General features: G+C 37.9%; 1 protein-coding gene across 9 annotated transcripts in view; it reads right to left on the minus strand.

Annotated features, from left to right (window-relative positions):
- foxp2 (forkhead box P2) overlaps positions 1-13,603 on the minus strand; it is a 762,934-nt gene that overhangs the window by 179,995 nt on the left and 569,336 nt on the right. For all 9 annotated transcript variants that reach the window (XM_063057872.1, XM_063057869.1, XM_063057875.1 and 6 more), the window contains one exon: positions 10,294-10,383. In XM_063057872.1, the coding sequence (XP_062913942.1) occupies positions 10,294-10,383 (90 nt within the window). The remainder of the gene's footprint in view (positions 1-10,293; positions 10,384-13,603) is intronic.

Below are 13,603 nucleotides of genomic sequence, written 5' to 3' on the forward strand. Positions count from 1 at the left end.
CTGGGACCTGCCAGCCTTCTCCTTCCCACCCTCCCCTCACCTCCTTTATGGGGCTTCTGCCTCCTCCCTCTTCCGTCCCCTGACGATGGGTTCCAGCCCGAAATGTTCACTGATCATTTCTACGGATGCTGCTCGACCTGCTGAGTTCCTCCAGCATGTTGTGAGTGTTGCTCTGCCACCCTTGTGCCTCTTGTTGTCATTCTGGAGACATGCAGCCCTTTCATCTCCCGTCTCTTCATCTCTTCTGCTGTTTGTTGTTTGTCTCTGATCCTGGAGACGTGCATGCCTCTCCTCCTCCTTCTCTCATCTTTTTTTGTCCTGACTCTTTGATCCTGGAGTCGTGCAGCCCTGGCCTCATCTGATTCTTGTTCTCTCCCTCTCCCTGCTGCTTCCTGACAACGTTTGGCATCATCTCTTGACCATAATGTCCCCCTTCCCTTCCCTTTCCACGTGGCACAATTAGGCTGACCTTTTTTTTTAACCCTAATGCTGGATAGAAGATACAAAGCACTAACACTAAAGGATGCTGATTATTCTTGATGATGTGGTTGGCACTCTCTAAAATGGACATGATATAGTCACCACTGTCCTTTGACTACAGCAAAGGGTTTTATGGGTGTCTGGAAGTACGTCATTACAATAAGATTTAATTATCTCTTATTGATGGGTGGCAGTTAGATCTGTCCCAATCCTGCATGTGCTGATGGTGATTAGCAGAATGTGATCCCTCGAAATAGAGCTGCCCTGCCCTTTTATCCGGTAGGTGTCGCTGCTGAGACCGGCCGTGCACATGCGTCGGGCTGTCGCATCCTGATTTCCATGATGGCCGATCGGCTCTTGGGTGAAAGCCAGCCTGTTGATTTTTGGTGAATGAGCAATTTTATATGAATATATAACCCTGAACTTTGCTTGCATTCTGTAAGTTAGCGCATTTTAATTCGACTTAGCCAAAAAAAAGTGTCGCTGTAATGCACTGTTTGCGCTAATTGGAGGTCACAGACAGACAGAGCATGAGAGTTTTAGTAGTATATAGATGAAGTTTACAGGAATGAGATAGATTAGTTGGAAAGGGAAGTCAGAAGAGCACACACCAGTCCTCATTAATGGGTCAGCGATGGAAAAGGTGAGAAGTGTCAAGTTATTGGGTGTCAGCCTCTCAGAGGGGCCCAACACATGATACGATCTTGAAGAAGGCACACCTGCAGTTTTACTTTATTCAGAGTTTGTGGAGATTTGGCATGTCATCAATGCACTCCTGCAAGTTTCTATAAATGCACGGTGGAGACCATTGAGACTGGCTGCATCACTGCCTGGTAAGCGAGCACCAATGTGCAGCCTTGAAAAAGGCTGCACAGAGTTGCTGATTCCGCCACCTCCATCACGGGCATAACCCTCTCCATCATTGAGGACATCAAGAAGCGGTGCGTCAAGGAGCCAACATCCATCACTAAGGACCCTCAGCACCTGGGACATGCCCATGTAACTACCATCAGAGAGAAGGCACAGGAGCCTGAAGACTCATACTCAATGATTTAAGAACAGCTTCTTCTCCTCCGCCATTAGATTTCTGAATAGTCTGTGAAAGCACAAACACTACTCATTATTCATCTTTTGCACTATTTATTTATCTTTGTAACTCATCATAGCAACTTTGATATGTTGCAATATACTCCAGCCACAAAACAATAACTTTCAAGTCATATGTCCGTGATAATAAACCTCAGTCTCATTCCAGAGGCTGGCTCTCTCATTCAGGATTGGTATGGCTTTCTTTTACTATTTTTTCAGGCCAAAGGATGACTCCTGGGGTTGGAAAGAGCAAATACCGAGGATTGTACAGCCAGTGGAGATTATTGCCCATTCCCAGCTCATTGCAAAGAGAAACGGAAAATTTATCTTACAGGCTCACCCCACTTCTCCCAGCATGGAGCATGAACCTCTCAGGCAATCCCACACTATGAGGTTTAGGGCATACCCATAATAACAAGTACTGCATTACAACTAGTCTTGGGCGCCACAGCCCCCATACACAACAACTTCACAGAAGCAGTTAACAATTCATTGTCTATTACTGATACCTGACAAGTTTAATGCCAAGACCAAACAGATAGTCAATAATTTACATTTAATCAGTGCTTCCTGCTGCAGGTGGAGAGGGAATGGGGAATGGAGAGATAAAGAGAGGTTGTGTTGAGCGGTGGTTGTGAAGTTAGGATGAGGGACAGGGAAAATGGAACGTGGGGGAGAAGCGAGAGGCAAAAGAAGAGGTGAGGAGAATGAAATGAATAGAGAGAGAAAGTGAACAAGGGGAGGAGAAAGATGAGATGGAGAGAGATACCGGGAGGAAAGAGAGGGGATGAGGAAGGGACAGGGCTGTGAAAGAGGCAGAGGGAGTGAAAGAAAGGGAGAAAGGGAGAAAAGAGAAAGGGAGAAAGGGAGAAAAGAGAAAGGGAAAGAGGAAAGAAGGGTGGGGGGAGGGGAGAGAGAGAGAGAGAGAGAAGGAAAGAAGAAAAGAAGAAAGAAAGAAACAGGCACACAGAGACAGAGAAAGATTGCCAGCTGTCATGGGATACACTGTATTTAAATCGGAAATTAGCTGTTCCACACATTATCAGTACTGAACACTCACGTTCCTGTATAATTTTCCTGACATGGGCAACCAACAAAAAGATCAAGTCCCGGGCTGATCTCCAACAGAATACTTCTGGAATTGAGAAAGGTGCACCACGTAGCCCAAAAGGCAGGATACCTAGCACAGTGAAGGTCAACAGTGCTGATGCCTTTTTATCCTTCAAGGGCCAATTCTTTGTTCCAAAACAATTGTAGTATATAGTGAATTAATGTTATCTAAGAAAATTCTCCGTCTTGTTCTCCCATCATGACATGTATAATGTAATTTGGATAACCCTGCAATTTTCACTTCTACTACTCCCTTACTTATTACATTCTTGCTAACATTTCCACGTGTCAGTAGTAATTTGTACATCCACTGTTAACTACTGGTTTTCTTCAGAGATACATACAGTAAATACATATATCTCTGAAGAATATATACACACACACACAAGGATATATGAAGTATATATCTGAAGAATATATAAATATATATGTGTATATATATGTATTCATGTCTTATCATTTTACTATTAAAAGTTGCATAACTTTTCCAAATTTTTCACAATTCTCTTCAATGTTATTGATTTATTCTTTGAATCACTATGAGACTGTTGTCTCCTCTTTAACACTTGCTCATTTTCCTCTCCACAGGGCATGGACTTGCAATGTACATTCGAAAGTTCAGGGTTGGTCAACAAATTACTTTGGATTTTGTTGAACTTTGTCTCTGCAGGATGTTCACTTGCTTAGCATATTTAACTCCAATAGCCATAGATGCTTGAACACTAAGGAACTGATAGGATATGCCAATTATGCAGAAAGATGTAATTCGGGTAGACGTTTTCCCATCATCTTAGCGAGGAGCAGGTTCAAGGGCTATTTCAAGGAAAAGTTCTTAAATTGCAAATATTTTAATTGTAAATGAACTTTTGAACACTTCTGGTGTAGTGATTCACTGAATGCTTCACAGCCATACAAGATCATTTGAACAGTTGGACCATAAATGGTTGCTGAGCTATAATATTTCCAGATAGAATGACATCCCAAGGAGTACCACCTTTCAGAATTAAAATTTCTCCAAACACAATGGCATTCTAAGGAGTAACATATCTCAAAATATACTCACCTAAGATAAAAAACTGAGTATTAAAATGTGGGTGAAAGCTGGCAAAATTTGCATTGCGTTACAAAGCTAGCTCCAACCCAGTGACTTCCGCATTCAACATAAGTGCATTAGGCTATACTGATTTGAATCTGAACCACTCAATTATAAGTGTTACTATCATGGCTTTGTTTAGACAGAGAGTGGTGAATCGGTGGAATTCACTGCTACAGACAGCTGAGGAGGCCAAGTCATTGGGTATATTTAAAGCAGAGGTTGATAGTTTCTTGATTAGTAAGGGTGTCAAAGGTTACAGGGGGAAGGCAGAAGAATATGGTTGAGAGGAATAATAAATCAGCCACATTGGAATGGCGGAGCAGACTCAAAGGGCCAAACTCTTTAATTCTATTCCGATGTCTTATGGTCTATGCCTTTAGGAATTTTAAAATGTGTGTACGTGTTTTTAGACTTCCAGGAAAGCACCAGACAAAGCAGGCAAAGAATACACTGGCAACTGAGGGGAAGAAATTACTTGCAGGGACATATGCAACTAACATCTCTGGATACTTACGGATACCTCACAACTACTTTCTTACATGCTTCATTGGGACTTTTTGATCATGGTGCATGTGTAACAGAGTTAATTTGGCAAAATAAAACTGCAAATCTGCATGTCAGATCTGGACATTGGAATTCTGATCCATTAGATCATTGTGAGTTCTGCTTATGCTCTGCTATTCTGAAAGAAAAGGAAACATGCATTTTAATAGCACCTTTGACATTCCTACAAAATGAAACAAACTGCTGTGACATAAGGAAAACAAAAGCCAATCTGTGAATAACTACCTACCAAAAGCAACAATTCTATGGAAACCAGCAAATAGGAAGGAAATTGTGTTGCATACTACGTGATAATTATGGAAATGAAGAGTATCTGTGATAGTGCACACAATGGTAAGCTGATATTTAATTCTCAGTCCATATAATGTTCTTATGCACCAAAGTTTACTGAACAACCAGCCATGACATTAACTTATGTATAAGTTACATCACTGCTGCAATACTGTAATGCAAGTGCTAGTTATCCCTAGGCAACAAACAAGTTCCATTTCCACTGACTTCCATAAATCAATTTTGTCCATAAGTAGGAAATAACACTTAAGTCATTAGACATGGCAGCCATAATTTCACAGAGCTGAAATGAATGGTATCTAAAGCACATTGAACTTAAAGAAATAAAGGTGGAAATACCAATACCACACTCATCACTCTGATTCTCTGTCCCATACTAGTCCCATTCCTGAACACTCCTGGATACCCTGAATACTGAAATTCTCCCTCATCGTTTTGATGCTGTCCACCCCAAACCCCCATCCCTTGTCACTCTGATCCTCCACCCCATTCTGTTCCTATTCCTCCAATTCCCTGTGCTGATCCTGACCCCTTCACACCAACCCTCTGACCCACCCACCCAATGCAGAATCCATCTACTGAGCTGTGATTCTCCTCTTCCATTGGATTCCTGATCACTTTTACTTTGATCTCTTTTCTCTCCTTATCCATTCTCATTCTGATCACATCCTCCACACTTTGATTCTGTTTCCCTCATTCTGACATTTAGTCCCCTCCCACACTGGAACTGGACTCTCTGACGGTGCTGTCTGAAAAGAGGATGCGGTCCAAGTTGCATGCCATCTTGGACAATGTCTCCCATCCACTACATAATGTACTGGTTGGGCACAGGAGTACATTCAGCCAGAGACTCATTCCACCGAGATGCAACACAGAGCGTCATAGGAAGTCATTTCTGCCTGTGGCCATCAAACTTTACAACTCCTCCCCTGGAGGGTCAGACACCCTGAGCCAATAGGCTGGTCCTGGACTTATTTCCTGGCATAATTTACATATTACTATTTAACTATTTATGATGCAACTGTAATGAAAACCAATTTCCCCCGGGACCCCGGGATCAATAAAGTATGACTATGACTATGACTAAGCTGCTGATCATCCCATTATGAATTTTCCCTTTCTAATACCTGCACTGTTTCCTCTGTTCTCCTGTCCTCAATTCTCCCTGATCACTCTCTCTTCATTCTCTGCTTTCCTCAATTAAAACATTTGGCAAGAGAGATGTCATTTGCTTTAATTTGCAGATTCCAGCTGACATGATTCTGAACTGAGTAAGGGTTTGGAAGGGAGCTAGTGCACCATGCTACTGTGCCTAGTCTAACAGTTTCAACCTCTTGATTTCAACATCCGTCCTCCATGAAGAGGTTGCTGGTAGATATGCTCAACTATAAGAACTATCCTTCATGTGCTGACTCATCTGAAGGGATTGATTGTCCCAGGAAAATATTACCTTATTGGATAATAAGGTAATTTATTCCTGATTAGATAATAGTCCCCAGAAAATGAGGGCTTAGGATCATCCTGCTGGAATTGAAACACTCTCAGGTAGATGTTAACCATGCCAATTTACTAATTGGTTAGAAAATATATAAAAATGTATTGTAAAGTACTAATTGTGTTAAAATGCTACCAGGAGATGCTCTGCTTTTATATCCAGCTTCTCTGTGTGCTATAGAATCACAACACTTGCAGGGCACTGAGAATTTAAAATCCAATTCAATTTTTCCAGTTTGAAAAATGGAAACTTCCACTGTTTCTCTCCCTCAAGGAAAATTCAGATCCTTGCAAGTTCAAACCATATATATTCAATATTCCTATAACAACAATAAATTATAAGGACTAACATCATTCTTGTGGTTTGTTACATTGAAAGCCACTGCTTTCCACATCTGCATTTAAGTTCTGGGCAGATACCTTAAAACTGAGATATTACATGGGACATCATGATACATGTAACTTTGTTCTCTAAATACGTAATGATGGAAAAAGGCTCTCTGCAGTAAGCTAAAAGCAAGTAAGTTGAATAATTTACCTTTGGAGCCTACTTTATGAACTCAAAAGCAACAGTAGAAATAAAGACTTTTTCTATATGAGAAATACATTTATTCTTATAAAAGTGTCCAGGCAGTACCCTGATTTTCTTCAAATTTATCTTGGGGAAGGAGGGAGCTAGTTTTCTCCTTCCTGCCAACTTGCTTCATATTGAATCAAAATGCACTCTTATATGTAGTTATGAAGGAAAACAAAGTCAAAAGTATGACAAAAAGAAATCAGTATAAAGAACAAAGATAGTTTACTATAATATTGAACGTCAGCCAGTTATAGGACAGAAAAGGGAGTAATTCAATCTTGTACAGTGCTCTTGGATTGATTCCTCCTGTAGATTAGCAACAATTCTTCTTAAATTCAAAGTCCTGGATGCACACTCCAGAGAAACATACACTGTTTCTGTCTATATATACACATTTGGAAGGTACATACAAAGGGTTCGTAAATTTTAGAATTGCGGCAGCTTTAAATATTATTTTTGTCCACCTGAAGAATTAAATGTTCTGCTTTATATTACATCTATAGCTTTGTTAAACTATTTGGCTAAATACTAATTGGTTACGATTATAAACTTCAAAAGAGACCTAAAGAGAACATTTGAGTATTCTCTGAGTGAAATTAGATCTTATGAAAAATCAGGATATGTTGAGTACATAACAAAAGTCAATGGAGTTTGTTAGTTATATATATCTGAGATATAAAAGCTTAACTCATGTCAAGGGGAGGATATACATTCAGGAGAAACTTTATTAGGTACACCTGTATACCTGCTCGTTAATGCTAATATCTAATGTGGCAGCAACTCAATGCATAAAAACATGTGGCAGCAACTCAATGCATAAAAACAATCATATATGATCCAGAGGTTCAGTTATGGTTCAAACCAAACTCAGAATGGAGAAGAAATGTGATTTAAGTGACTTTGTGGAATGACTATTGGCGGTTTGAGTATCTCAAAAACTGCTGACCTCCTGGGATTTTCATGCACACCAGTCTCTAGAGTTTGCAGAGAATGGTGTGAAAAACAGAGAAACATCCAGTGAGCAGCAGTTCTGTGCATGGAACCACTTTGCTAATGAGAGAGACCAGAGGAGAAGCTGTCAGAAAGGTGATAGAAACTCAAGTAACCATGTGTTACAACAGTGATGTGCAGAAGTACACCTCTGAATGCACATCAAACCTTGAAGTGGATGGGCCACACCAACAGAAGACCACAAACATACACTCAATGGCCATTTTATTAGCTACCTAATAAAGTAGCTATTAAATGTATATTGTTATTTGTGGGAGATGGTACTTACTTATAAGAAGCCTTCTGGAACACAAGAGCACATAATTACTATTCTCAAGAGCAATTATCCATATGCTGTTTGAAGACTCATTACTATCAAGATATTCAATTATGGAAGAATCTCAGTGGAATTCAATTCTACTGTTCCAGTAAGGATCACTATATCGTCCAAAAACATAATGCAATTCCACATTGAGACTGGCAATATCCAACTCCATCTTGGTATCACTACTCTCTATTTCTCTTCGCTTCCTCTAAACTCTCAAACATTGAGGACTGGCTCCAAAAATAGACAAACAGCAAAGAACAATGAGGCAGGTCTTCATTCAACATCCTTCTGGAGCTGCCTGGAGCTGAGCAAATTGACACCTGTGCTCCTTCAGCAGGCTCCCCAATTTCACCTCTGCTGGCCATGCCTTTGTATTGAGGCCTGGACTAAGAATTCCCTTTGCAAGCTTCTCTCTCTTTTCAGGTTTATTTTCTCCATTAATATGCTCCTTTTTATCAATCTTGTTGATTGCACACTCTTTATATGTTTGTAACAAATTTTGCTTGGCAATATTCGTATGAAGGGTCCTCAAACATTTTTTCAATTAAAGTCAACATAGTAAGTTGTTTTTGTAGATAGATACTCATAGTCAAAACTCACACTATAAATTTGTGATCCTGAGGGCCAAATATTATGAACATACGTGTATACGCTGACTTGTCAGAATGAGGACTATCTAGTCCGTAAGTCTCAGGTGTTTAAGTATCTTAGTTGCTGCTTTTCTTGCAATTAGAAGCCCTCTGAAGCAAGTCAAATTCATTGACCACTTGTTCAAATGTGCCATCAAACATTTATTTGTTAAGATCCAAGAATCAATTCTTCTGCACAAAATATATGAAAATCGCAATTACTACATCTTTTTGGTTTTATTTAATGTTTAACCAGCAATTTCAATTCCGGTTTAAGTACAGTAATCAAACAAATTACCTATTTAATCCATCACTTTCACTGCAGAAACAATCACACACATTTCCCTAAACAATTCTGTCAACAGTTTGGTGATCCCTCTAAACACGCATCCTATAAGTCACTAGACCATAATTAGTTATGCAGGGGTGTGATTCCAAATGAAGGTGTTGGCATTGTAGCTCTCTGTGAAAATATTAACTATGAGTTAACTCCAATTTTATCTTCACTAATTAAATGCACATGGTACTAATGAGCTAACCTACTGTTCCTTGATAGCACTAATTAGCTGAGAGGAGTGCATATTCTCACACTGCAATTTAAGCCTAAAAATAAGGTTGAAAATATGCTAATTGCTGATATAATTTAAAACGGAACAAGTTGAGGAAATTGTCATAATAAGTGGAAAGGGCCACATTTTGGTAAGACAGTGAGTATTTCTTCTATTCTTGCCTTGATGCAACACAATAGAAAACTATGTTTTGATTGGTGTTTTACAGGGTCAACAAAGTTCCTGTGTTTCCAAGTAAACAGGAAAAATGATTCAACTTGAACATGCACCAAGAACTGAAACATGCAAAGCTATCTCCTCCCTGTAAAACTCTGTGTAATAGTACAATCACAAGCATGAACCTTATAGTTTCATCTCTGAAAGAACAACCATAGAAATTGCTTCTACACAGAATGTCAGTCATTGTAAACATGGTTTTAAAAGACCTGCAGGAATAGTGGCATGGTGAGGGTACCATGATGTAATTCAGCCAGACTTCTTCACTTTGATTTCAAAGCTAATTTTATTTCAATAGCCGAAAAGAATCCAAGAAATCTGCAGTGATGAATAAGCAAAGATTGTCACTCTGCCCCCCTCCCCTTTCAGAGAGGTCAAAACTCCACAGGCAGGTGATATATTCAGTATCATTCGACAACATCAGCCAAAGAATAAATGTTTGGTGAATGGTGGAAGTTGATTTTAATTCTCATCTATCACTATGAAATCTCATGTTAAATGTCTTTTATACTGAAGGTATTTTCTTGTCATTCAATTTATAAATACTTGGGATCAAAAATACTGTTATGTTATTTATGCTATGCACAAATCAAATCATTTAGCAACCAGCTTATCTCCACCCTCTCTACCCCACAATTCAAGTAATGATTGTAGCCTACTTAATCAAATGGAGTTTTAAAAATCATGCTGAAACTATAACCTCTTTCAAGAAATCATAGGCAGGGCCAATGATCTGAATCCCAGCCTACCATTTTTGTCTATGCACTAGAATATAATCACTTTTCTGAAAAAAAGAGCTCAAGTTTCTGAAGATTTTCAATTATTGTTGCTACAAAGGATCAGTAATCTTGCCTGCTGACCTGCAATGTTCGCTGTTTGTCGTTTCCCTTTGGAGATTTCAGACCACTGGTTTGCTGCTGAAGAAGAAGCTGTCTTGCTGCTTGTAGTGCCTGCAAGCCAAAAAAAAACATTATTATTCATAAAGTTTGTTTCCTTAAGCTGTGATCTCAATTCTATTACCAAAGTCATGGTAATTCAGGATGCACATAAAATGAAATGTTTTTGTGTTATGGTCCACCTTTTCTCAAAGCACAGTACTTTGTTCTTCAGTGTTTATTTTCTCTGAATAATAATCATCAGTTTGTACTACATTGGTTACTTTTTCTTTGCTGTTACAACACATACAAATATTTCATGTAACTAGATTTGCACGTTTTGTTTTAATCTCGCAGCTGACCATGAAACTGTAACATATGCAGTTAGGAGTTTCTGCAGAATGCTACCGGAAGAGCAAATCTTATAGTACATTACAAACTGATGTAAACTGCATCAATAGACTTGTTTCCACTAGGGATTCATCCACTGTGTGTGTGTTCAACAGAAATGACCCCCTCCCCCTCTTATTACCATAGATTTGCATATTCATAATATCATTTTGGTGCAGAAGCGCAAGACTTCAAATGTTACTGGAAGCTGTAATTAAAATTGACAAATCAACATCAGATATCTTGGAAGTGGATTAACGGGGATTCTGTACTGTAGATTGCAGGCAGGGAAAATGCTTACAATATGAAAACTAGAGTCTTCATTTTAATGATGAAAAAGAAGGGACATGGTAACAAATTAAAGCACCGTTGATTATTTTACTGGTGCTTGTCACTGGTGATTAAATATATGTTTTAGGTGAAATGTACCCCCTTGCACCACCTGTGATTTTAAAAACATTAACTTAGAATGCTCATGTGATCATTTCCTTTACTGGTTAATTTTTCCAGTCAGATTTAACAAATTAATCGAAAAGTGTCACCAGAAATTATACCTTGTGTAAAGGTTCTGGTCATTTCAAATACACTAAATTTAATAACAATAACCAGGCACCAACCCAAAAAAAGTACCAGCACACAAAATATTGAATTACTGAGTTACACTGAGATGATGTTGCATTGTAAAAACAAATGTGAAAGGCAAAAACATTATGAAGTTGATTTCTGCACAGGAAGCAACCTATTGGCATTATAAGCAAAGAACAGGTACTGCCCATCAAAAATTCCTTGAAATAGACTCCAGGAAAATGTCTTGGTAGGCAGAGATCCATGGAGTCATCAAAAACAAAATCGTTAGCACATGATGTGTGATAAAAAATTTAGGTGCACAGAGTAAAGATTCACTTGATCAATCTGCTTTCAAAAAACATCCGATTCACCTCTGATGGGGTAAAGTACATTTTTGATTAGAATCAAGGGGTTGGTTTTCTAGTACTTTCTAGTATCCATGACAACAGTTGCTTTGACAGGATGTGCATATGGCATTACACTGCCAGCTGGTGTGAACAATGTTTGAACTACAGCATTGAGATGCTGAGCAAACAGAAAAAAGTTGCCACGTCTTAACCCTCAGGGAAGCCAGTCATCCCCTGATCAATTATGAAAAGACAGAAAGGGCTGCTACAGTCTGGCTCCAAGCAAGTTTTTTTGAGAAGGCAGGCAGACGCACAAAACCAAAGTAAACAAACTGAGTGCAGAAGCACCATCTCTTAACAACATTGATTTGTCTAGCCATAGAAAGCTCTGGTAACAATTTGCCAGGCATATTCTTAACATTTGGAGACTTTTGCACAATATTATTACATCACTATGGTTTCCTCTTTTTTCCCCCTAAAAGTCTGATACTTTGTAAAGTTCAATTTCAACTATATGCATGACATGTTTAACAATGTTTAAGCTATTTTGTTTTTTCAGTTAACTCTAAAGTTTTGTCAGTAGTACTTCTTCAGAGGCAAAAAGATGAGAAATTAGAAGGTTCCACACTTCGAGAAATCCTGCACATCAAATACTCTATGTGGTTTTCTGTGTATATAGCATAACAAGACTTGATATATGACAAATACATTCTTTATAATAAACTGAACTGCCATGACTGCTTCACGTTATAACATTTTACTTATTTTTCAGAACACAACAATTTTTAGTTCTGTAAGAGCTTTGAACAACCTTTGAAAAAAAGATTACAACGTACCATTGCATGGTAATCCTACTGAAAGTTTAAAACTGCTGAAAATATAAAACTATAAATTAAGGCCCATCAAGGGGTTACATTCAAAATATTAACCTGTCTTTTCTCATTATAGATACTAACAAACCTCTTTTTGAATATTTGAAGTACATTAATTTATATCTCATTGAACTACAGAGTATATTTGAAAACTAAGGAGAAATTAATTTTATTAAGTTTCAATTTTATGTTTTATTTTAGTATCTGGCAATATTCACAAAACAATGAAAGTTCTATTGAGTAAAATACAAAATATATTGGTGAGAATTCTTGGAAAAGAAATACGAGCAAGAATTTCTGATGTAGGTCAATAAATATGTGCTTAGTGAAATAAGAAAAATCCAGTATTTAGGCCTGTGACACCTGCTAATGTGTTTGCTGATCAAGTAAACCAAAGTAATGAACAAAAGGGATTCTTCAAAACATAAGCTGAAATTCTGAACAAACTAATGCTATTAGAGAATGGCCAGAAGAAACAAGGAGCCATAGAATAGTAATTTGTGTCAAGAAGCAGATAACAACAATGATTCCTCCAACTTTTCAAATAATCCTCTTAATATTGTTTCCACAGAAGTTCGCAGTGCTCATCATGCTCTAAGTGTAATTGAATACAAATATGTTACATTCACAAATTTCATCCAGAAGTTGTTTCAGTTATTCTAACAGAATTAATTTTACCTGCTACTGTATATTGTTAATTGCACATTTATATTTAATTTAGTAAATCCTATGTTTGAAATTATCCAAGGTAACTTTGATACAGTATTGTATATGTGGTATCTATTTCATTTAGATTATGTACAAGTACAGTATATCATGTTCTTAACTGCCGGTGTAACATTTTAACAGACTTAAGCCAGGATCTTAGAGCTGCTCTTCAAAAAAAAATCTGCCTGAATTCAAATTCTCTATTATGTTCCAGGAAATGAAATACATATCCCTAACAAAAATAAAAATTACTGTAGCATAACACCTGATACATGTATGCAATTATATTGAATTTAATCACTGTTACTTATATAGCTACTAAAATATTTTTTGTAAAGCTGAAGTTTTTTCAAAAATAACTATTTTGAACAATTAACTTTATCTGAGCTCTGAAGCCCTTTTGCATGCCCA

This window comes from Mobula hypostoma, chromosome 9 (assembly GCF_963921235.1).
Source record: "Mobula hypostoma chromosome 9, sMobHyp1.1, whole genome shotgun sequence".
Classification (NCBI taxonomy): domain Eukaryota; kingdom Metazoa; phylum Chordata; class Chondrichthyes; order Myliobatiformes; family Myliobatidae; genus Mobula; species Mobula hypostoma.